The sequence below is a fragment of the Zootermopsis nevadensis genome, unplaced genomic scaffold, assembly GCF_977971745.1.
Source record: "Zootermopsis nevadensis isolate Lab colony 2312 unplaced genomic scaffold, Znev_1.0 Znev_ptg000022l, whole genome shotgun sequence".
NCBI classification, from domain to species: Eukaryota; Metazoa; Arthropoda; class Insecta; order Blattodea; family Termopsidae; genus Zootermopsis; species Zootermopsis nevadensis.
This window is the reverse complement of record NW_028259154.1, coordinates 6,956,327-6,980,074: the sequence shown is the minus strand read 5'-3', so window position 1 is coordinate 6,980,074 and position 23,748 is coordinate 6,956,327. Positions and strand designations below refer to the sequence as shown.

The 23,748-nt window shown below is 37.5% G+C and overlaps 1 protein-coding gene across 2 annotated transcripts; it reads right to left on the bottom strand.

The window, feature by feature from the left end:
* Nucleotides 1–3,905: 3,905 nt before the first annotated feature.
* LOC110830803 (guanine nucleotide-exchange factor SEC12) lies at nucleotides 3,906–23,688 on the bottom strand. 2 transcript variants are annotated; one of them, XM_087353929.1, is made up of 8 exons: nucleotides 23,554–23,688; nucleotides 22,672–22,876; nucleotides 21,894–22,053; nucleotides 20,365–20,542; nucleotides 18,810–18,928; nucleotides 17,134–17,377; nucleotides 15,428–15,587; nucleotides 3,906–8,903 (listed from the first exon to the last, which is right to left on the bottom strand). In XM_087353929.1, the coding sequence occupies exons 1-8, from the start codon at nucleotides 23,554–23,556 to the stop codon at nucleotides 8,818–8,820; spliced, it is 1,155 nt and encodes a 384-aa protein (XP_087210055.1). In that variant the 5' UTR covers nucleotides 23,557–23,688; the 3' UTR covers nucleotides 3,906–8,817. The 2 variants fall into 2 exon arrangements, with proteins under 2 accessions (XP_087210055.1, XP_021921795.2); XM_022066103.2 differs by lacking the exon at nucleotides 23,554–23,688 and adding an exon at nucleotides 22,970–23,240.
* Nucleotides 23,689–23,748: the final 60 nt, after the last annotated feature.

Below are 23,748 nucleotides of genomic sequence, written 5' to 3'. Positions count from 1 at the left end.
GCAGTTGTCAGAGGGGCGTGAGTACTTCGTAACTTCATACGAGAATCCGAAGGTCTGAATGATAACACTCTGTACGTACAAGAGGACTGGGTGGAAAATAAAGAAGATGATAAAAAGTTGGGCAGACAGAACGACCAGCATCAGAACAGCTGAAACGAAACAACTGCAGCAGCATTGAGAGCGTATTTCCTGCGGCCCACCGTTTTTCTGCAGTAGCAATGGAAATAAGCCCTTAATTAGACAGTATGTACAGAATGCAAGTGCAAAGATTAACACCACGTGTCATAGTTTCAATCAAGATCTATTATAAATTACAATGATTTTCTAACAATTTTATAATAAAAAATATCATTACTGTAGTGTTACAACATTAATTTTCAGACAACATATTGTAATAAAATTACGTTTTTATTACAGAACTTTCCCATTACCTATCACACACTCGAATATTTCGTTCCGAAAGATTGTAAACAAATTAAGAAAAGATGCTACATTTACTTAATTCCCTTTCGCACCGTTAGGATTGTGACATCACGCTCCGACAAAAAATGTGACTCACCTATATCTCCACATCTTCGTAAATTCTTTCCCAAGCTGCAAATACAATTTTTGCCTTTTTGTATCTTTCGATGAAATAAAAGTTTCCAGTTTTAAGAATCTGATTTCTTGCAACTAGATTTCTTTGTGTGACGCGCCTAAGGTACAGAATTTCCCTGAAACAACTACATATGCTGGTCGCGCATACCGTTGCTATGACAACAAGTTTCCAATATTTCTGCCGTCCGAATCGCAACCACAATGCGTGGCTTAACTCTGAAAAGAACGTTTCTGGCACGCACAGGGATACAACGTAATACAATACTTCCCGCTGGCTAATGGCGCAAGATTGACAACGGATGTAATCAGAAATCAGTGGCCTACAATGCTTAGATCTGCAGCCCATTTGTTAGAATTAAAGGAATAATAAATGCGACCATTTGCAGAAGCTTAAGGACCAAATCCCGTTTTGATCCCTATTTCTATAAGATCCATCCTCCCATATAAGCCTATGTCTTCCAGAGATGAAAAACGGAGAAACTACGCGATGTAAGATAATAGAATACAGTAGTCTAAAATTATATTCCATCAAATATCTCCCACAAGGAGTTCGCCTTCAGTTTTCATGACACCGACTTACTTAACCATGAACCGAATTGTAATGCACCCTGTGTTTGAGTGTAGGAACGCCAAGTCAGGCAAACACAGATATGAAACTTCCGGTCTCAAGAAAGTCGATATTTTAACCAAACCTCGGGGTTGGCTGGTGGTTCACCATACGTCTTGCAGCAAAATTGGAGAGAAGACGATGCTTAATGTCCTTTGAGAAACAGCGATAAATTTCTCTAATGGCAAGCACACTAACCTAGTACTGACTTTGCTGTCTTAAAAACTTAAAAATTATGGCCTAAGATAAGTAACTAAATATACATTGTAATTTTCATCAAAATTAGCACATTATACAAACAACTGCTACATAACATAAAATATCGATCACACTAAGATCTATAACTTTTATATAAAACATTTTCGATATAGTCGATATTTAACGATATTCAAGGAAATACAATTTAGCTGTGATTCTTATGAATTGTAATAATCGTAGTGTAGTAATAGAAGAGGCACAACCAATTATAATATCGCACGGTATACACCGCCTAAATTCGGACAGCAATTTCGAATCCCACTGGAGGCCCGGCGTCTCTCTTCGTTGACCTGTCATTTTCGAGGAACGTAGGATCTGTAAGACCTTTCCAGTAGAGAAAGCCAAGGCTGAAATCGTGTTTAGTGCCAGGGAGAAGTGTGACAGCGTTAATTCGAAATGGGCTGAATTGCACTGAATATGTGGAACTTTTAACACATTCAAATAACGACACAAAAGAAATTTAAATTAAATTTCAGTGGTAACCCCCCCCCCCCCCAATCAGATAAAATGATTATAAGGCCATGACTTGGTCTTGTAGGTAGCAGCAATTCCTGTATTGGATAGAATTACTCGGTCGCCCTAGTCTCGTTGATAAAAATGCCGTGTATCATTGATGGTGAGATTGATATTAATGTACGCATTCTAATCGTACACCTGACACAGAGGAAGAAGAAGTAACAGGTAAAATAATGAAACAAGAAAAACTAAACAATTTGTAATATTTATTTCTGGTAACACAATGTTAGCCAAGAAGTCACGAAACAGCAGACAGTAAAATATTCTTTAAGATTTTTAAAAAAATAATTTTTGTTCCTTCTTTGCATTTAATTAACGCAAACGTAGGCGTATATTTCGCAGTGTTCACTGTGCTATCCAAAACTGCTAAATGTGCGAGTCACGTGTTGGCTGCTACTTGTGGATCGATACAGGGTTCGATGAAGATGACGGGAAACTTGTTTTCATAGGCCGGACACGAGGCGAGTTACTTGGCTGCCAGAATCGTTAATGTTTCGTATCATAGAAGCAACAAAAGAAAAGCATAGTGATAGGTCTATTTAACTTGCTGATCGAGAACTGTGTGGGTGACCTGTCACATGCGTCATCGCTCTGGCGAGAGTGACGGACGAGTCGTAGTATCAGTTCTGAAAACATCGTCTTTGTCTACGGACATAACAACTGCACACATTTCTGTACAATGTAAACTCCCTCACCCAAGCTCCTATGAGTAACAGCAGACGTTATGCTTTGCGCAGGCGCAGATCACTATCTCTTCTGCAGATTTTGTCTCTTCAACCTGCTTAGTTGTTTCTTGTAGGTTAATACCAAGGTTGAGAAACATGCTGTCTCCATCGTCAGGGTCTTCAGCCTTGATCATGGAAAAAGAATGTGTTTCTTGTTGGTCAACACCAGTTTTTCATAGAAGCATTTTGTCTTTATCTTCAGGAGTTTCAGTCCTAAAGATAGCCACAGCATGTTTCTCCAAAAATAATGGTGTCTACCTGCAAGTCCACATGGTGTTACAACCCAGAAGACAGACAACAATGTCACTACAAGTGTACAGGTATGTTATGATTCATGGTGCTCAGTGGTCGTAGCTGAATGACACAGAAATAATGCATGGTTTGTATTTAGAACGTAGCTGGTTTTAAGCTCTGATGTCATAGTTTTCTTAGCGATTCCAAGCAGATTGAGGGACCGTGTCTTACAGAGGGTATAACAGCTTTCTTCTTATTCACACCCAATTAATGATTTACAGACATCTTCCAGTGTACACCCTTATTATTTTACCAGAGCTGGAAAAATTATGTTCCAACTAGCAAGTAAATTGTGATAAGCATTAATTTTCACAATACTGTATGAGCATTATACCTCTGTAAGCCACTCCAACTTCAAACTTTTTAATTTCCTACACTCACTAGCAACAATATGGCTTGCACAGAAAGCAGTAAGGTTGAAGCAACACTAGTGCCACTTCATCTAGGGTCCTGAAATGATAAACAGAAATAAATCTCAGAAAAATACTGACATTTTGTAGAGCAATTATTGTGTAAAATGTAAAACAATAAAAAGGCACCTGCAAAAATTCTACACTTATCTTTCAGTTTGAAGGTGACTGGTTCAGGCTATGCACATGAAATTTGACATGCAGATAAGTCATAAGCATATCTAAAGATTGCATATAAAATACTGTTTATAAGTAAACAATTACCTTTGAGATCATGCCCAACAAGTTTAACAAAAGATCTGTACCCCCAAAATGAAAAGTGTTATTCTTTCTACTGCTACTACTAATTGTGAACATATTCACAACTGCAGGAAATAAACATTTCTGGCTAATTTAGGATTCAAGCAAATGACTATCTGGGTTCCCTTGCTTAGATTCAAATCAAGCATTTCTATATGAAGCAGTTGTACCAGGATGCATAAATTTAAATACCACATATTCAAATGATAAATTATTCTGTATTCCATATAAATAAAATACACAGTTAATATACACAATACAATACAAACTGAAATGAACAAAAAATGTAAGGTTCACCTACTAAAACCTTATATACAAATATATAATACAATTATGACAATACAAGATCACAAATTCTGCATTGTAATATTACAAAAATGTGACATATGCACAGCAGGAAGTAACCGACTGCTGGCAGGCCAGAGTTCCCAACCTATACCACATTCAAAAACTTGAGTTAAAATGTAACAATTTCTATCTATGTTCAGATTACCAAGTGAAGCTTTCAGTAATGTGGTGTCTGATTTAGAAATATCCTATTAATTCTTTACTGCTGCTGATTATGATAATAGGTGACCTAAATGATATTAGGTCCAACAGATTTCCACATATAAAACTTGCAACATTCAACTGTAAGTGATAACATCCCCTTGGGTGAGCAGATGTGTCTGCAAAGAAAAAGTATGAATTGCCCATAAGATTTTATAAAACTTGGTATGGACACCATACTGCTAGAGGCAAATCAGTATTTACATTTTTAACTCCCTATGTAGATTATTTCAACATGATTATTGGTCAAATTACTCATATAAGAGTGACATTAGCACTTACTGCAATGCCATTAAGCTTTTTGTGGTAACAGATCTTTGAAAGAGGGCTCAACTTTTGTTGGCATGTGTTCTAGCACAAGTAAAATAAGAGCACGGTACTGGCATAAAACATAGTTTGCCTTTTGTTCAATAGAAAGAACTGATAAACCCTTGCAGCTAAGTAGGTGAAACATGGCATGGAGATAACGAGTAAACACATACACATATTCTGTAACAATTTTTTTATATATGTTAAAAGTTTCAAATGTGGCAGCAGTGTGAAACTCTGAGGTTATGTCTGGTAAATTTCAGGTAGTAGGAATTCATATTAGTGAAAGTTTTGGACAGAAGGATATCAATAATTGCATAATTACTAATTTGAAAGTAGGCCTCAAGTTCTCCTTAGAACTTCCTTAAATCAAATTGTTAATTTCTGCGAATCTGATGGATGATAGTAAAACAAACTAAGTCTCCACTAGATTTCCGAGTTCATTAGCAGAAGTCTGAGTAGCTTGAGATCCTATTTCACACCACAGACTTCATAAACACAGGTCCTTTTTCTACTGGCCTAGTAAGATAGACAGAAAATCCACCCATTTCGTACCCAAACACCAAATAGTCCCCAAGTAAAAGGAAAAAGTATGAAGGAAAGAAACATGAAAGACACATTTCTACAATAAGGTCCTGAAATAAAGGCTTGTTTGTTTCTTCATTTTTATGTTAAGTACCAAACTCCATATAGGTACAATAAAGAAAGAAAATCTGCAACTTGAAGGTTCTCTTTTTGTTTTAAATGTCTTGGATATGATTTTCTAACCTATTTGGACTCTGCTCACAGGTATGATACTGTATAATTTTTGGCTGGAATTCTGTTTTATTGCATATGATGTATGACACAGGGGGCATGGCCTCTAAACTACAGAGGGCAGAGATTAATGTACAAGTGCCAAAGGTGGTCCTTTTGAGTTTGGCAACTTTTCTAATTTTGTGTACTGCAACTAGAATTTCTAAATTTTGCACCCTTGAACCCTAGGCAAGTGAGAATAAAGGGGCATACAAACATTGTGAAAATGTTACAGGATTTTGAAACCACAAACCAAAACAGAAAACTCTACATGTAGCCCACCTTTGTGACATGAGGGTCCGAAGGTGGCCCATCTACATTATTTTTAAAGAATTGCAAGAAGTTTAGGGAACAAGTATTTATTACAAAATGTATTTGTAGGTGCAAGATTAAAATGAAAGGCACTTTAAAAATAACAAGATGAAAATTGCATTGTGCAGCTATTTACTAAATTTTGCCACAGTTGCATTTAACTCAACTTTAGCTGAACAATTCGCAAAAATAAAAGATGACTACAAATTTAAAACATTGTTAGCACTGCTAATGGTTTTTACTTTTTATTTTTACAAACAAGCAGAAATATCAGAGTTTTAACAGCTTGGACATCTTAGGAATTTCATGTTTTACCAAATATTTATGTTGCTATTCAACTTTGCAATAAGGAATGCCCTAAACTCTTAACAGCTTATAGAAATACATAAAATAAACTTTATTTCTATGTATAATAATAAGTGATTAACCATGATTAACTCCACGTAAATATTAGGAAATTTGCTTAGTTGAATTTGTTAAAAGTTCATCATCAGAAATTCTTGGACATTTGCGACTACCAGCAGCGAGGAATTTATATTCTGTCCTTGGTCTTGTGAGCAGACAACTTGAGAGTGAGCAGGTATCAACAAGTGTTGCATGCACTGATTTTCACAGTTACTGCTAAATTAAAATTGTGGGCCATCTTTAGTGCCAGTACCTTGTTTCCTACATTCACAGAGACCTGACTTTGTCGAAGAAAAGTGATCTGCATGGAAGCCAGAATGAACTGCTGACTAGACAAGATGTCAATATGAATGTCGCATGTGAATCATTCAACAACATAAAAATTAACAAACAAGAAAAGTAAAATGTAATGACAGATACGTGAAACAGCATGAGCTTTCAACATCTACACTGACAATATAATGTGAATTAGTCATCCTGACAGTAGTTAACAATTATAACTTATGCACTTAATTTCTTACATGTAATAAAACCTAAACACCCTGTTCTCTACCCACACACTGCATAATTATTTATGAACATTCTCTTTTATATCAAACTCACTGGTGACTATTTTTGAGATAGGAAGTAACTGTAACCTGGATTCAGAGCAAATAAAACAATTTAAGAGATGCAAGAAATAATTAAAGCTTCTTACCTTCCTTTGTTAAACCAAAGTAGTCCTTTAGATACCCATTTTCTAAGATAAAATACTTCACCTTGTGGCTAATTTTCCACTTCAATTACTCTTCTTTGTCAGGATATCCACACATTTGTCACAGTTATTTCTACAATAGGTTACATTAACATGATTTAACCATGTTATGCTATCTTGGAACACACAGACAGCTCTATGCAACAGAAATTTAACAGACTGCCAATCCAATCTATATGTCCAGGTAAAGCCAATAATACTTACTTAATTGAATAACTTCACCAGTTTGATATCAATGTAGCATTAAACACTAATCCTTAAATATACAGTGAAACCTCGATGCATCGTTTTCGGCGGGGGTGGGAAATAAAAACGATAGATGCGGGAAAACGATAGGTGCGGGAAAGCATTAAAAATTTAAAAAAAAACAATGTTTCTCTTTCAAAGTTACTTCTTTTTACCAAAAAGGTCTTTAATGGATAACTGGTTTGTCGAAACTTTACGTTTTAGACCAAACAGAGCACTTTCCACGTTTAAAATGTTTTCCTCGTCACGTTCACTAATATTAAGCGCATAAAAGAACGACTTCACTTTCGCCAATGCAGCGTGTTCTTCGGCAAAACTCGGCAAAGCTTCGGGCTCGCATTCGTCGTCTTCGTCTTCCTCACCACTCCAACCCCCTTTGCGGACAATAACAGGAAGAATGGAAATACTGTTACTGCCGAACTCAACGAAACGTAGCCGTAGAAGACACTGAACCACTGGAAACGAGATGAACCAGAAGAATGAAAAGTGCCGCCAGCCTTTCCTTTGTACTTGTAATAAAAGCATTTGTGAAGAAATTCACAGTGCACATGCCATTTGGCATCGCTGGAACGAAATATGAGTGCACCCTAATTAAAATCGTAAAATTTCTGACAATGAGCACCGCCATTCACTCCAACTATCACCCCTGCACCGCTGACCCCTCATTCCAAAAGGATCTGTGCTGGTTGGGCGACATAACAGGTTACCGCTACTGTGTATTCCAAAAACATTGTGCGTCTTTCGGTATTAATTTATCTCAAAACCCAGCATTTTAATTTCTCAGAAACGATCATTGCGGGAAAATTGTGGGCCGGGACTAAGATTTTTGAACGATCGATGCGATAAAACGATAGTTCGAGGAACGATAGAAGCGGGAAAATGTAACATTATTTTATATGGGATGTATTCGGGACCGAACAAAACGGACGATGCATCCGGGAAAACGATAGTTCCGGGAACGATAGATAGAGGTTTCACTGTACTAACAAGGGAATGGTCCGTTGGTCATGTTGAAACCTCACCTGAAAATTTGCTTGTCTACAGAGCCCATCTAGTAGTGATTGTACATAAAATTTCAACTGCTGATATACTGTGCAAGGGTGTGAAAAAATTGCTCAAAATTCGAATGTATATTTAAAATTCGTGCCATTGCACATGCGTCTGATGGCAGTGCGCAAGCAGTGGCACGGTATTCACCAGTACACTGCAACGGAGAGCGTGGGCCAGGCGCTTGCGCAGCGTATCAGCAGCTGAAATTTTGTGTATTATCATTACTAGATGGGCTCTGTAGATGAGCAAAATTTCAGGTGAGGTTTCAACATGACCAACCGGACCATTCCCTTGTAAGACCCAAAGAAACAAAAGGAAAATATTACCCTGTACAAAGGTGGTTGTCTTTTGTAGAGCAGAAAGCACCCCTGAAACGTCAGTAACTTCTACCACACTACACGGAGCAACAACCTGGCAGACAACCACCTTCATATGCACCACAGTAAGAACATGAAGTCTCACATTCTCGTAAGTACATCACAGAGACAGAAAGATAAAACTGTATAAACATAAGAGGTCAATTTAATAAGAAGAGGAAGAGAGTAAACTGTATACAACTGTAGAGTCAATAAGCATTCTGTTGAAGATGGCTGTCTTCTGTGTTGTTGCACTGCGTGGTCTGGTAGAAGTTCACCGACATTTCAGAGGTCCTTGCTGCCTCCATCATCGCCCTGACTAACTCCTGCGTTGTCATATCCCCAAGAAGCTGCACAGCAGGAATGCGCAGAACATCGTGATGATGATTAGGATGATCACAAGCCAGACAGGCAGTGTGCCTACAACATAACAGTTCTCATGAAACACAACTCTGCTGGGAACAGAATGACCACGTACATGAAACCTGGCTTATATCAAAACACAATTGTATTAAATTATTTTAGGGAAGTGTTTTCTGTTAATTAACTGGATGATTTAATCAATTAACAGACACATGCATGATCAAAAATAGGAACCACTTTATAATTAATTCAATTATATATTCTGTTAGTAGCTTAACCCAGTAGTGGGTCATCACAGCCACTGACTTCACTCCTTGCATCAGTATCCTCTGTAATCTGCACTCCCAAATATCTGAATTCTGTATGGGCAAAGCGGAATCTGTCTATATCAAGATCTTCACTTTGCTTTACATGTCTAGTGGTTATCATATATTTTGTTTTCTCCTCATTCACTTGTAGGCCCAACTCTCTTGTGCCTTCTATAAAATCTTTAAAGGCATCCTCCATTACCTTCTTTCATCATGCCAGAATAAATACATCATCTGCATACACCATATGGTCATATCTTCTTTATTTCCTATTGCCCTTTCCAGAGAATAACGCCTCCTTTCGGAGGTTTCCTTGGTATTTTTTGATGTGTGCATTTGTGAGAAGTGAGTGACCAGCCCACTGACTGCACAATTTCTAATCAATCCTGATTTTGACTGCCAGAGCAATCTAGTAGTGAATCACAAGAGACTTGGGTGAGAAATGGCCGCTGAATTTTGTTTACGAAACGTCTCGTATCATGCTCACAAGGCTCTTTTACATGCTGTAATCTATGACATGGGACTGCCGGCTTTACTTCCCCTACGAAGGAAGTTGTGCTACAGATTTTTATCACCCTTAAAAATCTATCGACCTCGGCCGGAATTGAACCCGCGAACCTAACCTCTAGTCCACTGAGGGTGACAATTCAATTATATATATACATATTCATAATAATTCATTCCTTCAAAGTTATGCTGTTATACAAAGTTATGTTATGGCGTCTCACCAACAAATTCTTGACCACATCAAATTAACGTTACTGTTGTCCTGCTGTATTTCATTAAACTCTCATATACCTTACAGCCAATCTCTCTTCTAAAATGTTCAACAAATTTCAGTATAAAATCCAATATGCTTATTCTTTTCTAAATAATGTATATTTAAAACTGCTCTTGTATCTTCCTTTTTTAATTTTAACCATTCTTCTTTATGATTTTGTTGTTTATGCCTGTCTATAATGACTTACATTGCTTTCTAAGCAACTTTATTGCCTGTCAGTATCTCAAATATTTAACCCTTTCTGAGTGGAAGCTGGATATACTCAAGGACTTCAATCAGTGCCCTGTATGTGAAAACTAGAAAGATATATCTGAAGTTTAAACAAAGTCTCAATTTACCATTCTCTGTGCCATATGACATCAAAATTCACAGATGACACAAATGTTCATGTGAGTCTTCATGACACCAAAGAGTCAAACAGATGGCAAAATTTAGGTACAAGTGTAGGAATCCTTGTTCATTATGTGTGTAACTGATATTCAGAATGTGTTAAGTGGGTGCATTTTACATTTGACAACGCACTGAACACAGCATGGAGGAGATTGTGTGATGAAGAAATTGTCTATTTTAAATATTAGCAGTAACACTACATTAGACTTTAGATCCAGTGACAGTGATCAGGAAATAACTGGTACTGATGCAATGAGTGTGACAGCAGCAGAAGTCATGGTAAAACAGCAAGCAAGCAACTGGCTTGGAGTTATTTCAACACTGGAGCAAACACAACTATTCCAGTACAAAACAATGAACATAAAACAGTTGTACCATCAAGTTTTGATTGGAAAAATGAGGCTACTGAATGTCTTTAACCTTTTCTTTGACTTGAATGTGTTGGACCTAGCAATGCAGGAAATTACACTGAATGGAAACAAACAGCAAATTCACAACATGCCCCTTACTAAAGATCTAGAATCACAAACTGGTAACCTCCAAACATAGATATCAAGACACTGTTTGGCATTATTTTGGGCATGATAAAGAACAAGATCAACTGAAGAAGGAAGATCTAATGGTCAGTCTAATTTTATTGTCAGAGAGGAAAATGGGTTTATGTTTTTGTCAATTGTGATGTGTATAAAGCAAAGAAACTGCAATGAAAGATACTATATAAGACCAGTGCATATAATATGTAGTAAAAAGCCATTTTTAGATCTAGACAAATTCTGCAATAAAAAAGTCACTAACTCAGGTTTATATTTACAAAATATATACCAGACTTAATGACTTTTATATGGCATAGTCTAAATGTTCTGAAGTGAACATGGCTATCTCCTAGGATGAAGCACCATGTAATCTAGTAGATACTGACTGACATTTCAAAGGAACACACTGCCTCCATCATTAGGATGATTGCTCTTCTGAAATGTCAGTCGATATCTACCAGACTTCAAGGTGCTACATCCCAGAACATAATCTACTTTGTTTTTATATGTGTAAAACAGAATAATTCTGATAACATGTGAGAAAGAAAAGTGTAATATATTTCAGTAAGCAGTGGGTGCAGTGATGCACAAGTCACTTTTGCAAGTTAACATTAAAAATCTAAATCATGTCACTTCACAGTTTTCTGCTGCTAAATGGAGCACCTGTAATGTAATAATCCACCTTCATAAAATACCTTATAATATTAGTCATTTTAAACAGTTTTATGCACATTTTATAACACAAGAAATTTCACTGGGAAGGGTTAATATTGCCAATACCAAGACCTAGCAACAGACATGACATGATTCTCATTGAATTCCACTCATATCTGTAAGAAGTCTCGTAATTATCCACGAATATACACTGTATTACAAGTGGCTGTTTCTGGGGATGTGTAATCACCAATATTCTGTGTGCATTCCTCTCTGTCTTTTCATTTCTAGTTACTTGAGCCATCATATAGTAGAATTGAAAACGAAGTTACTACGTTTCAGTAACTGGCTCTGCTAATCCCTATCCCTGGACTGGGATCAGCCCCTTCTAATGAACCCAACAGAAAAGGCATTGTGGCACTTGTAAACAAGAGAAAAGCCACACCCCCTAATGTAGTGGCTTCTTTTCAGTACATTTAATAATGGACCAAACTCAGAAAAACAGCAACAGTGAATGTAACACACCACTGTTAGAATATTTAGACTGATAAAATATATTTTATGCATAATGGAGATGTTCATCAAGTAACATCCAAGGGTGTGTTAATGACATTTATTAATTCAACACAGTGTCTGCGCTGTATAACAGGGTCAGACATTCCCAGCAAAACTAATCCAGAAGTTGCGCTGTGACACAAGCTTTCTGTTCTACACTCAATTAATTCCTAAGATACCCATCTCGAATACACTCACAGCAAGCCCTCCAGATACAACACATTGTATTCTGTTGATGAGGTCAATGGCCTACCACTGCACAGCTCATCAGTCCGCATGCAATATTCACCCGAAGGTTTTGTACACCATTCTGACACATTCCATATTCACTGCTGATGTGCCCAGAGTTCCTACATTGACATCAATGGCAGTGTTGATGAAGTGGAAATACACTTCCTCTCAAAAACAAGTTCCTGGACAATGGAGCAACACTGAATGTGTACTGTTATTGCACAATACTGTGGTATCTGAAGGAAGCCACTGAGATGAAACACCATGGTCACAGGGAAAATTATCCTTCTGTACAACAATACCAACCCCAAATTCATGCCAGTATACAACTCTTGAAGCAGTTTCACTGGAAATGTCTTGTCCATATGCCATACAGCCCTAACCTTGCACCTAGTGACTTCCAACATTTAGGATCACTGAAGAAGCAATTCAAAGAAAAACACTTCCAATATGAAGACAACGTGATGATGAAAGGGGGCTGGCATTTACAAATTCTGACCCCTGATGTCTTCTCCACAAGAAATAAACAGGTGGTATTTTTCTGAAACAAAAGCTTCAATTTCTCTGAACATTATGAGGCACAGAAAGTTATCCATTATTCCTCGCTCTTCTAAAAGTAATGAATCTGATGAAAGACTCTCGGGTTACAAGCCACAGCAGCCCAAAGGATGAAAGCAGAGACTGTTCTCGAAACGTTGGCAGAAGATATGGTTTATTAACCGTTCAGCCACCTGACGCGGCTTGTAACCCGGGAATCTTTCATCAACTTCAGTCGCTGTGAAAGCTTATATTTACGAGGTGCGATCGCAAAGTTTCCAGACTGTGTCAATAGAGGGCGAACCGGAAGTAGTACGAGCTTCTGCTGCTAGGGAGTGCGGCCTACATTCATAGTGAATCAGTGTGCCATCCGGCATCATCGAATTAGCATTTGTTTCTTAGTTACGGGCGTTTTGGTAGTGCATTACACCGACCCTCCTGCGATTTCGGAATAGCGTGTGCATCAAATTTTGCCAAAGACTCGCCAAAACGGATACGGAAACCTATGAAATGCTAAAGCAAGCATTTGGGGAGTCCGCAATGGGTCGTGCACAAACGTTTGTGTGGCATTCACGTTTTAAAAATGGCCGAACCTCTGTCGATGACGACGAGCGTTCTGGACGACCATCTTCGAGAACAACGCCCGAAAATGTTACGAAGATTCGGCAGGCCATTCACGAAGATCGACATCGTACCATCAACGACTTGTGCGACATTGTTGGGATAGGCTATGGGACCTGTCAGCTGATTCTAAAGGAAGAACTCCACATGCGACGCATTGCAGCCAAGTTTGTGCCAAGGCTCCTGTCCGAGGACCAGAAGCAGAATCGACTTCTCGTTTGTCAGGAGCTCAAAGATCTTGCAAGAACTGACCCCAACTTCCTTTCTAAGGTTATCACAGGTTATGAAAGCTGGGTTTACGGGTACGATCCGGAAACGAAGCAGCAATCTTCACAATGGAAGAGCCCATCGTCACCACGACCGAAGAAGGCAAGACAGGTCAAGAGCAATGTGAAGTCAATGCTGATCTGTTTTTTCGACCAGGAGGGGATCGCCCATAGGGAGTTTCTTCCTGCAGGTCAGACGGTCAATGCTGAATTTTACTGTGGGGTCCTGAGGCGGTTGCGTGAACATGTGAGACGGAAGCGGCCGGCAAAGTGGCGCAACCACAACTGGCTGCTGCATCATGACAACGCGCCAGCGCACACCGCCCTCAAAAGTTCGGCAGTTTTTGGCCTCAAACACCATGGCCGTCATCCCGCACCCTCCTTATTCGCCGGATTTAGCTCCGTGTGACTTCTTCCTCTTCCCAAAGATGAAAATTCAGCTAAAGGGAAGGAGATTTGAGACGATAGAAGAGATTCAGGCAGAATCGCAGATGGTGCTTGACAGGCTGACAAAGAAAGATTTCCAGGGATGCTTCCAGGCTTGGCAGCGGCGCTGGGATCGTTGTGTTCACTCCCAGGGGAACTACTTCAAGGGTGATGGATGAATTTAATACCTGAGATAAGTGTACAGGTTTTTATAGGCGCAGTCTGGAAACTTGACGATCACACCTCATATACATAATAAATATGGATTTAACATACACTTGGATGTTACTTACAAACTTCAGTATTTTGAAATTTTTTTCAGTATACACAATGATAACTGATTCTGAACTAAGTAATAAAATAACAATACTGAAGTAATGTCTCTATGAAGTTAGTATCTTGTTCAAGAGTAAAAGAGGAAAATGGTATGGATTTTACTCTAAGTTGCCTGAAATTCTGAATAACAAAAACAATATGTTTTCGCTGTTCTATAAGCGATGCTCTGAAAATAAGGCATGTAAAATTATTTCTGTACATAATTACTACCCCTTTTGAGGTATCTGCCTCAGTAAGAAACCAAGCACCTGTAACCAGCTCATCACGGCCACAACAACATAATCATTACTCACAAATTGCTTCCCTGATAAATGTTGTTATATGGGCCCAATGAGATAAAAGTGTGCAGAACATTGTGAAACTTTCCACCCACACCAATGAAACCACTATTGGGTATACTGGTCTGTGTGTGGTGTGTCAAATTGTCATTGAAAATGATACACCATCTCATATTGTTCCTTGTCTCTTCTACTACACTGATTACCTCAGCCCTTGAGAAAGTCCATTAACAGGATGCCATATGAATCCCAGACTGCCCATATTTTTTCACTGATAAGACTGTTTTTTAACTTTTTGTTGACTCTAAGCTCTAGCAAGCTGCCCTTTGTATGCAGAAAATGAATCGTACTGCTCACCTCCATATCTGTCCAACTTATTGCAATCCTTCTTCCGATGCCATGTGCACATGCGCAAACCTAGCAAGCTCTTTTTGCTGCTAAAACAAGTGTTTGCACCCCCTCAACAACTGCTGGTAAAACATTTCTATTTGTGAACATTCAATGCATGCCAATCCTGCCTGTACCTTATTTTTGTATGTGATAGAAAGCCAGATGTTCAGAATTAGCCCACATTGTACTTTATGTACGTAACTAAGAAAGAAATGGTTTTAATTTTTATTTCATCGAGTGTTAAACTCTATGTTTCGTTTTATGACTATACTCACTTCTGAAGGCAAGACTGTGTATGCAAATGCGGTTATCCACAGAAATGCTTACAACGGCTGCCTCAGTACAACTGGTGATTGGTTGGCCTCCTGATGCCACAGGTAGAAAATCCAGCCCTGTTACAAACATGCTGTGGGCTCCTTCAACATGCAACACTCTCTGCAAAAACACACGTTTGCTAATGTTATAACTTTAAACATGATTCTACGACCCTGGCTGAGATGATTGGATTGTGTCAAGAAGGATTTGGAGGAGTTAGGAGTACGGAGATGGAGGAAGAGAGCTGAAGATAGGACCGAATGGGCTACCATATTGAAGGAGGCACTGGTTAAACTTTAAGAGCTGTATGCCCAAGAAGAAGAAAATGATTCTATGGCAGTCAAGATGGACACAAACAGGACTTTTTATAGTGGAGACATGCATTTCAGCTGGACATACAAATTAGGATGGCATCTGCTGTTTATCATCGATAGAATGGATTGAAAGGAAAATCTCTTCATAAGCTAAATGGAGCATGCTGTCTGCCTCTCTAGTTATTTCATGGTACAGTTTAAACGGTTTGTTAACAAAATCAAGCATTCAATAAATGAACTCAATCTCTAGTAGCAGAACCACAAGATTCAACATTAATACCAAAACCTACCACAGGACAGATCCATCCACCTACCACCCTCTCTAAAATTTTAATGTTATGACCCGCCTTCTCTTTGTCTTCTGAGTGGTCATTTTCCAAGAGCATCTGCCACCAATCCCGTATGCATTCCCTGCCACCCCAACTTGATTAAATGACCAATATTTTCAAATTCTTTTAATTCTATTGGAATCTGTTCTGACTGCTCCAAGAATGAAGACATCAAACTGAATTACTTTGCCAGTACACTACATCTTCATATTCTGCAGATATTACAAGATTGCTTATAACATATCAGTGAACTTTTATTAAAAAAGTACACCTTATAGTCATTTCATTCCAAGCATACAATCTGTGTGGATTTAAGGTTTCATCTGGTCTATCCTCGTGATATTTTTTTAAATCTATTTAAATCTTTTGGGATTGAGAGGTTAGGAATAGGAACCATTTCAACATGAACCCAGTCTGTATTCTGACTAGCTGTTTCCAGGATAGTTTCACATCAAAATTTTATATATGTATCTTGCTTCCCATCTACTCAATGCATCCATTCCATTGTACAGATGTTGAATGAACCAAGCAAGTAGGTGTAATGGTCACTGTAAAGGCTAGTATTTGGGAATGTTCATTTACTTATTTACAGTTCATTTAACAATGCTTACAGTAGCTCAGGCAATATTTGAACCTGGGACTTACACCTTCACAAGATGAATATCATCAGTACCTACCCTCAAACAAGTCCTCACCAACTTCTTCCAAACACTTATCTAATCACAATTAACAATCATCTTCACATTACATGTGCCAGTACATAATGTCTGCAGTTCAAATAGCACAATAGTAATAACCTAATAAACAATCCATGATTTAACAGATCAAAAGTACATTATGTAATATTCTCCATTTTTCACTTAGTTCATCCAGTTTGGTCCACAAATTTTCCTCAGCACAAGCACAAAGCTCTCAAAGTGTGAAATCTAACACCCTTCAACTGAGAACATGAAATAAAGCAAGGGAATGTTTCACAGTTACTCTCGTGAGGCTGAAGAACACAATTTTGACAAGAAACTGTACCTGCAGACTGAAGGCAATGTACACTGAAACACTGCCACTGAACATTGTGCCCACAGCAACAAACTTCCCATCATCTGACACAGCCAGAGCTGACAAAGTGTCGCTGCATGGTACAGCTCTCTTCAGTGAGCCATCTTCTGGCAGCCACAGCTGTAGAAATGCTTTCTGTTTGCCTATTTTACCCACAGGATTTGTCAGCACAAAGAGTCGAGTGCTGTTTATGTCCCCTTCAACCAAGCCAAACCTGGTCACAGCAAATGAAGAATTATCTATAGCTGAATATGTTGTAAATAAGATAATAACTGATGCTACAGAATTTCAAGCCACAAACATGCAGAATGAGCAGGCTTGATCCAATAAGATCCAGCATTCATTCCTCTAGAACAGTGATTCGCAACTGGTGTGCCACAGAGGCCATCTAAGTGTGCCATGAAATTTTCACCTCATATTATAACTATAATGAGATAAACAATTGTTAATTTTGTTTTCTGCTCTGTCCCAGTTTACATTTTCCTCATTATGATCAGGCAGACTGAGGACAGACAAGATTTATTAAACTGAACTGGAAAACAACACAACCACTTTGCAGCAAAATGTGTGTACCTCTTCCCTTACTTTTATTGCCACTGTATGTATTTTTCTGCAATCTACATCTAAAAATATGAATAAGTATCTTTAAATTTAAATGTTTACACATAGTTAATAAATTTTGGATCAAATGTGGGAAATATTATCTTAATTTATTTCAAATAATGAATATATTTAAAATAAATTACAAAAAATAAAGATGGATAATTATGAACATCAAATAGAACATTTTTTTGTTTGGGATGATTTATAAGAAGTTGTCACAGGAAATCAGTGCCATAAACCATCTACCTCCCACCACAATTTGCTAAATGGGGTTGGTGTGCCGCCATGACTCTTCAACAATATTTAGTGTGCCATGAGTGTACAATGGTTGCTCAACACTACTCTAGAAAACAAATGCAAGTATGTGAAAAATTAGTAATATCTGTGTAAAAAGGATCTACGAAACAAGAAATTAAGAAACATGTAAAATGCTGGTTGAGAAACCTCAAGGGATGGTATCACTTGGGGAAAACTGAAGGCAATGTGAAGAATAATATTAAAATGAAAACTTGAGAAAAAGAGAGTAAATACATAAATTGGATTTAAATGGCTGAGAATAGGGTAGATAAACAATTTTTTTTTTGAATATGTTGACAAAACTTCCAATTACAGGCATACCTCATTTTATTGCCTCGCAGATATTGCATTTTTTACAAATTGAAGGTTTGTGGCAACTCTGCGTCGAGCAAGTCTATCGGCGCCATTTTTCCAACAGCATGTGCTCACTTCGTGTCTCTGTGTCACATTTTGGTAATTCTCGCAATGTTCTTTTAGACATAATGCTATTGCACACTTAATAGACGACAGTATAGTGTAAACATAACTTATATATGCACTGGGAAACCAAGAAAATTGTGACTCGCTTTATTGCGGTGGTCTGGAACTGAACCCGCAATATCTCCGAGGTATGCCTGTACATAAAAGCAGTGCAAGGCCACGAACTACAGAGTTACGGTAGATAGTAGAAAAGGGGAGGGTCCAATTATAAATACTTTAACATGTGTGGGATGAGATAAAGAAGAGAGACATAACAATGGCATTACCTGCAACGTTTATAGAAGTACTTGGAGCCTTCAGGAATTGTCCATATCAATTCTTGTAATTTCTTTCCAGAATCAGCACTCCAGATTATTGCGAGGCCATCTTTTGATATACTTACTACCTGCATACAAAAAACATTCAGGAGTAAACAAATGTTTGTTCATATACCAAACTCTGTCTTAGGGTTTCAGGTTCTCATGGTGGCGAGTACAAAGATGTCTGTCTTCTGGGTTGCAGCACCATGCTACAACCCAAAAGACAGCCATCTTTGTAGGAAGAGAGAGTTACAGAAATATGTTTCTCACTCTCCCTTGGGACAAAAAACATTTAAATGTTTCATGGTGTTCAGCATAAAAATCTCATAGGGCAAACTGTTCCTAAGCAAAATATTATTTGATGACAAAACCAGGAGCGCACATACATACAGACACATACACTCACCTAGTATGTTCCACTGAATGTGGAAGCTGTCATGACAACAAGATGCCATAGTACAGTTTCTGTAATGTATGCGTTTAGTTAAAAGTTAGAGACTGAAATTTTAATTTATTTCTATATTCTTCATTGCAGTGCTGAGGTCTTACCTGCATCATATCACAATACAAATAATAATTTATTTGCTGAAGTTTTCTTTTACAAAAGACAATAGTCACTTAACTCTGGATTTTTATAATCCACAGTACTTGTACAACTCTTCCTGTTCTCAATAGTCTTTTATACACTATATATATAATTAAATTTCTATGAGTCAAAGATCCTATTAAATCATCTGTAAGCTCTATCCCTTTATTTTATTTTCTGACTTATATCTACTTTTAGTATTGATGGCTACTGAAATCTGATTTCCTTTCAACATTAATTTAACCCCATGTGTATTCCAACCCTCTATACTTTCTAAGTTCACACTTAAACAATTAATTTCATCTGTCACTTCTACTGTGTGGTCATATATAATCACCTCTCATTTTTTCTTTCATTACCTTATTTTCTCGAAAACTAGTAATGTAGTTTTATTTAAGTTACTTAAAGTTATAGTTCATACAATACTCTAACACTTGGCCAATCACTTCTAACAAACACTTTATTGCAAAAGATATAATAGCCAAGTTGTTATTTTTTTTATTTGTACCAATAATTTATTTTCTATTTTTAACATTAACCGAAACAATTTATTAAATAAAATATAAATGTTATTGTTATCATTTTACATGCTGTCAACAGGGAGTTCTGAACTTAAAACCTCAACCTAACTGAGCAATAAAAATGTATGTGCATATATCTTGTATATTCACCTCAAAGAAAAATAATACCAGAAACATTTTACTATGGGGTAATGTTTTTAAGATGGTATTCAGTTCCCACTATTTCAGAATAACATAACTACAGCTTCACCTAAGAGACGAAGTACATAATGCAGTCCATGTGGTTTTTGATAATTTTGCAATTTTAAACAGACTTTTCTGTCTGGTCAGCACAAACTGATTTGAAAACACTTGTTTATAGCAATGAGTAAATCAGAGAAACAACTCGCAAACACAAGGCTAAATAAGACCTTACCAACTTCTCACTGGGACTGATGTCCAGGTCATCAATTTCTTTACTATGTGCAGAAATATCAATCTTCTTCTTTAGGGATGGAAACTGCCAGAGACGAATGTGGCCGTCAGTGCCGCCTGTGGCCATCAACTTTCCTGATCGCCCAATTCGCACCACTCGCTGTAAAGGCTCATCCTCACTGGAACAGATTATGAAGTAATACTCTTCTATCTCTGTTGTTTTACGGGGTCTGCCATATATTTATCGTCTGCACAGAGAACTGACTCAACTTTCAAACAGATGTACCCATCTATGCAGATACACAACCATTCTAATATGCAGTACAGAAACATTAACTTACCATCAGCTCTCCATTAGTTTTCTAGTGCTTCATCTCATTCTTGTATTTTTAGTATTTTATAGTTTGTACATAATTTAGTGTATTGGTCACTGGTGAAACACCTACAGTATCAAATATCATGCAGACTGCTCCAACAGTAGGAACATTTTAGTAAGGGGCAATGTTTTAGAACAGTATTCAGCATGATGACACAGTTTCAAAGTTGAGTCAATTCTCTGCTCAGCCAGTTCAACATGTGTCCTTATTTGGGTTGGACAAAAAACAGCTTTCTACCCTTACATTTTATAACACAGTTGGTCCAGAACACTCTAAAAGATTTTAAATACTCTTAGCTCTTGTGTTATCTCAATGAAATAAGCGTATATCGCAACAGAACAGCTAGTTTTGGCCTATACTGCTGTAAAAATTGCTACATCTGGTCTGATTCTAATTTTGCCTCATATGGAACTGATAATGCACGTAAAATAAATTGTAATAGTAATTTATGTATTTACACTTCATTATGCAAAAATACATCAATAAACTCAGTGCAGTGATAACACTAAGAGAGGCCTGTTTCAAAATGCAATCGCAAACTGGCCATATGGTTTACCCATGGTGTGTACTCAAACTGGGCAGAATAAATTATCATGCTATGATTTGCAATGCCACTCCCATTCAAATGTGTATTTCAATGACAGACATGCCAAAGTAGAGTTTCTTACGGTGGTTCAGCACCTGTAATAGTTTTATAAATTATTAGCAACAGGAATCCAGTCTCTAACTATGAACCAGACCAGAACATGTATAATAAAACCTGTCTAATCAACTCAGTTGGACAGGTAAAAGCCTTAAATTACATGCATGTTCTTGGGTTTGAGTCTGAATTTAAGAAAATGTTAATGGTATATTCTAGTTATAGGTCGTGCGAGTAGTCTTGGCACCTAAATGCGCGATGTGTAAGCCGAGAGAGGGGAGTTCAATAGTAGTGGGGGTCACACAGTCTCAGCTGCGATGATACACCGATCTAAACACAGCTAGAGCTACAAACCAACTGAAGCTCACAACCCTCTAGCACATGCTTCGGATGGGTCCATCTCACACGACCAAAATCAGTTTTTTTTGCAAGTGACAGCACTTCTTGTGCGACCTATACATATGAAACCATCATTCAAACCTGTTACCACCTACTACAAGTTACAGTACTTACCTGAAATCTGTCTGAATGCTATCACTAGGTTTTATTTGGAATATAAGTTGCTTATAAGAGTTGCTATTCCTGTCCACTTTCTTTTTTGCACCATGAGCTTCTCCACTATCTGACACAGATGACTTCTCGCTGCGCTGTCTTACAGCATTACTGTCCCCAACTGGAAAACAATCAACAAGAAAACAACAACAGGTAATGCCTCTACTTCTTTAATATCCATTACGTAACATGCTAGCTTCCTGTCACACTACTTATTGATACTCAGTAAATAAGGATAACATTGGTGCATTCTTTGGCTTTGTGTGTGCAGTGCTAAACCTGCATTTGGAGAATACCAGGCATGAAATGTGACTAGTAATACCTATTCTGAGTGACAATTATGAATGCAATATATAAATTTAACTCTGCTTCCCACAAAATACATTTATGCTCATCTGGCTACAATATATCTGTAAACTTGACATGCCTCCTTCAAACATCAGACAAAATGAAAGGAAATATCTGCAAACACATAATAAACCCATTATTTAAATATGCCAGCTGAAGATAAACATGTATAAACAGGGACAATGGAGACAGACAGAAACAAATGAAATAACTGGGAAAAAAGCAAACAAAATATAAAATGCAGTTGTATGTCACACGGATTGACAATGCCCAAGACAGGGTTTGTACGTTGAATTACAAAAACAGGTATGGTTCCAGACTTAACACTTTCGTAGTTTGTATTTTAGACCAACTGATCCTAATACATAAGGCTCTGATGAAAGAATATTACCATCATTTGATTTTATGTCTTCATTGTCAAGAATTTCCATACTGACATGATAAAGCTGACAATGGCTTTCCTGTCCCGCAACAAGGAATGTGCGATGCCCATTACTGTTGGATGCACAATTCATTACAACACTGGAACCAGTTTCATGACGCATAACCTCCTCTGCAACAAATCTTTCTCCATCATGAGACAGCTCGAAAATTTCCTGCAATTAAGTAACACCAGTAGTAAGTTATTTTCTGTTTACAACACCGAAAACGGGGAAACCACACTACTTTCCCTCATAGCATTCACTCACAAATCCATTAGCAACACCAGTATTTGAAGAACCTCCTCCACCACCAACTAACACATGACGACTGGTCAACATTTGTAATGTATATAATGGGAAATTGACCCGAGCTAGCAATCCTTCTTGTTTCCTGTGTGTTGGAGCCATAATCCCTCAAACTTTCCAATACAACACACTTCAGAACACTACAGCAGAAAGTTATTTATTTAATATGTTGTTGGCACCTCTTCCTCCACGTTCTTTATAAACAAGTGACTGTGTATAAGAATCAGGTTTGTCACCTATCAAAAAGGGAAGTAACTATTATTATCTTAGAAATATAAAAATAAACAAACAAACTGTTAACACTTATAAATGACACTAGTTTCAAACGCGTTTCGATCTCAAGAGGTCATCATCAGTGGCAAAAGGGAATTAATTTATATAATCAAAAATGGCTTTAAAACAAATTATTAATTCCCTTTTGCCACTTATGATGAACTCTTGAGGTCGAAACGCGTTTGGCATTTGTAAGTGTTAACAGTTTGTTTGTTTGCTTATTTTTATATTTCTAATACACTACACGGTATGCAAAGTCTTAATATTATTACCATAGACAACGTACTACTGCTACAGAGTAGACAAAATACTTGTGGTCAACATTTTAACCGCCGTGAAAATATGAACTCTCATAAGCTAATATTCCTTCTTAATGCAAATGAAATAACGAATTCTGTTTCTGTATAGATAGCCGTTGGCAACACTACTCAAATCTTAAAAGTAATCGGTTAGAAGAATACGTAAAT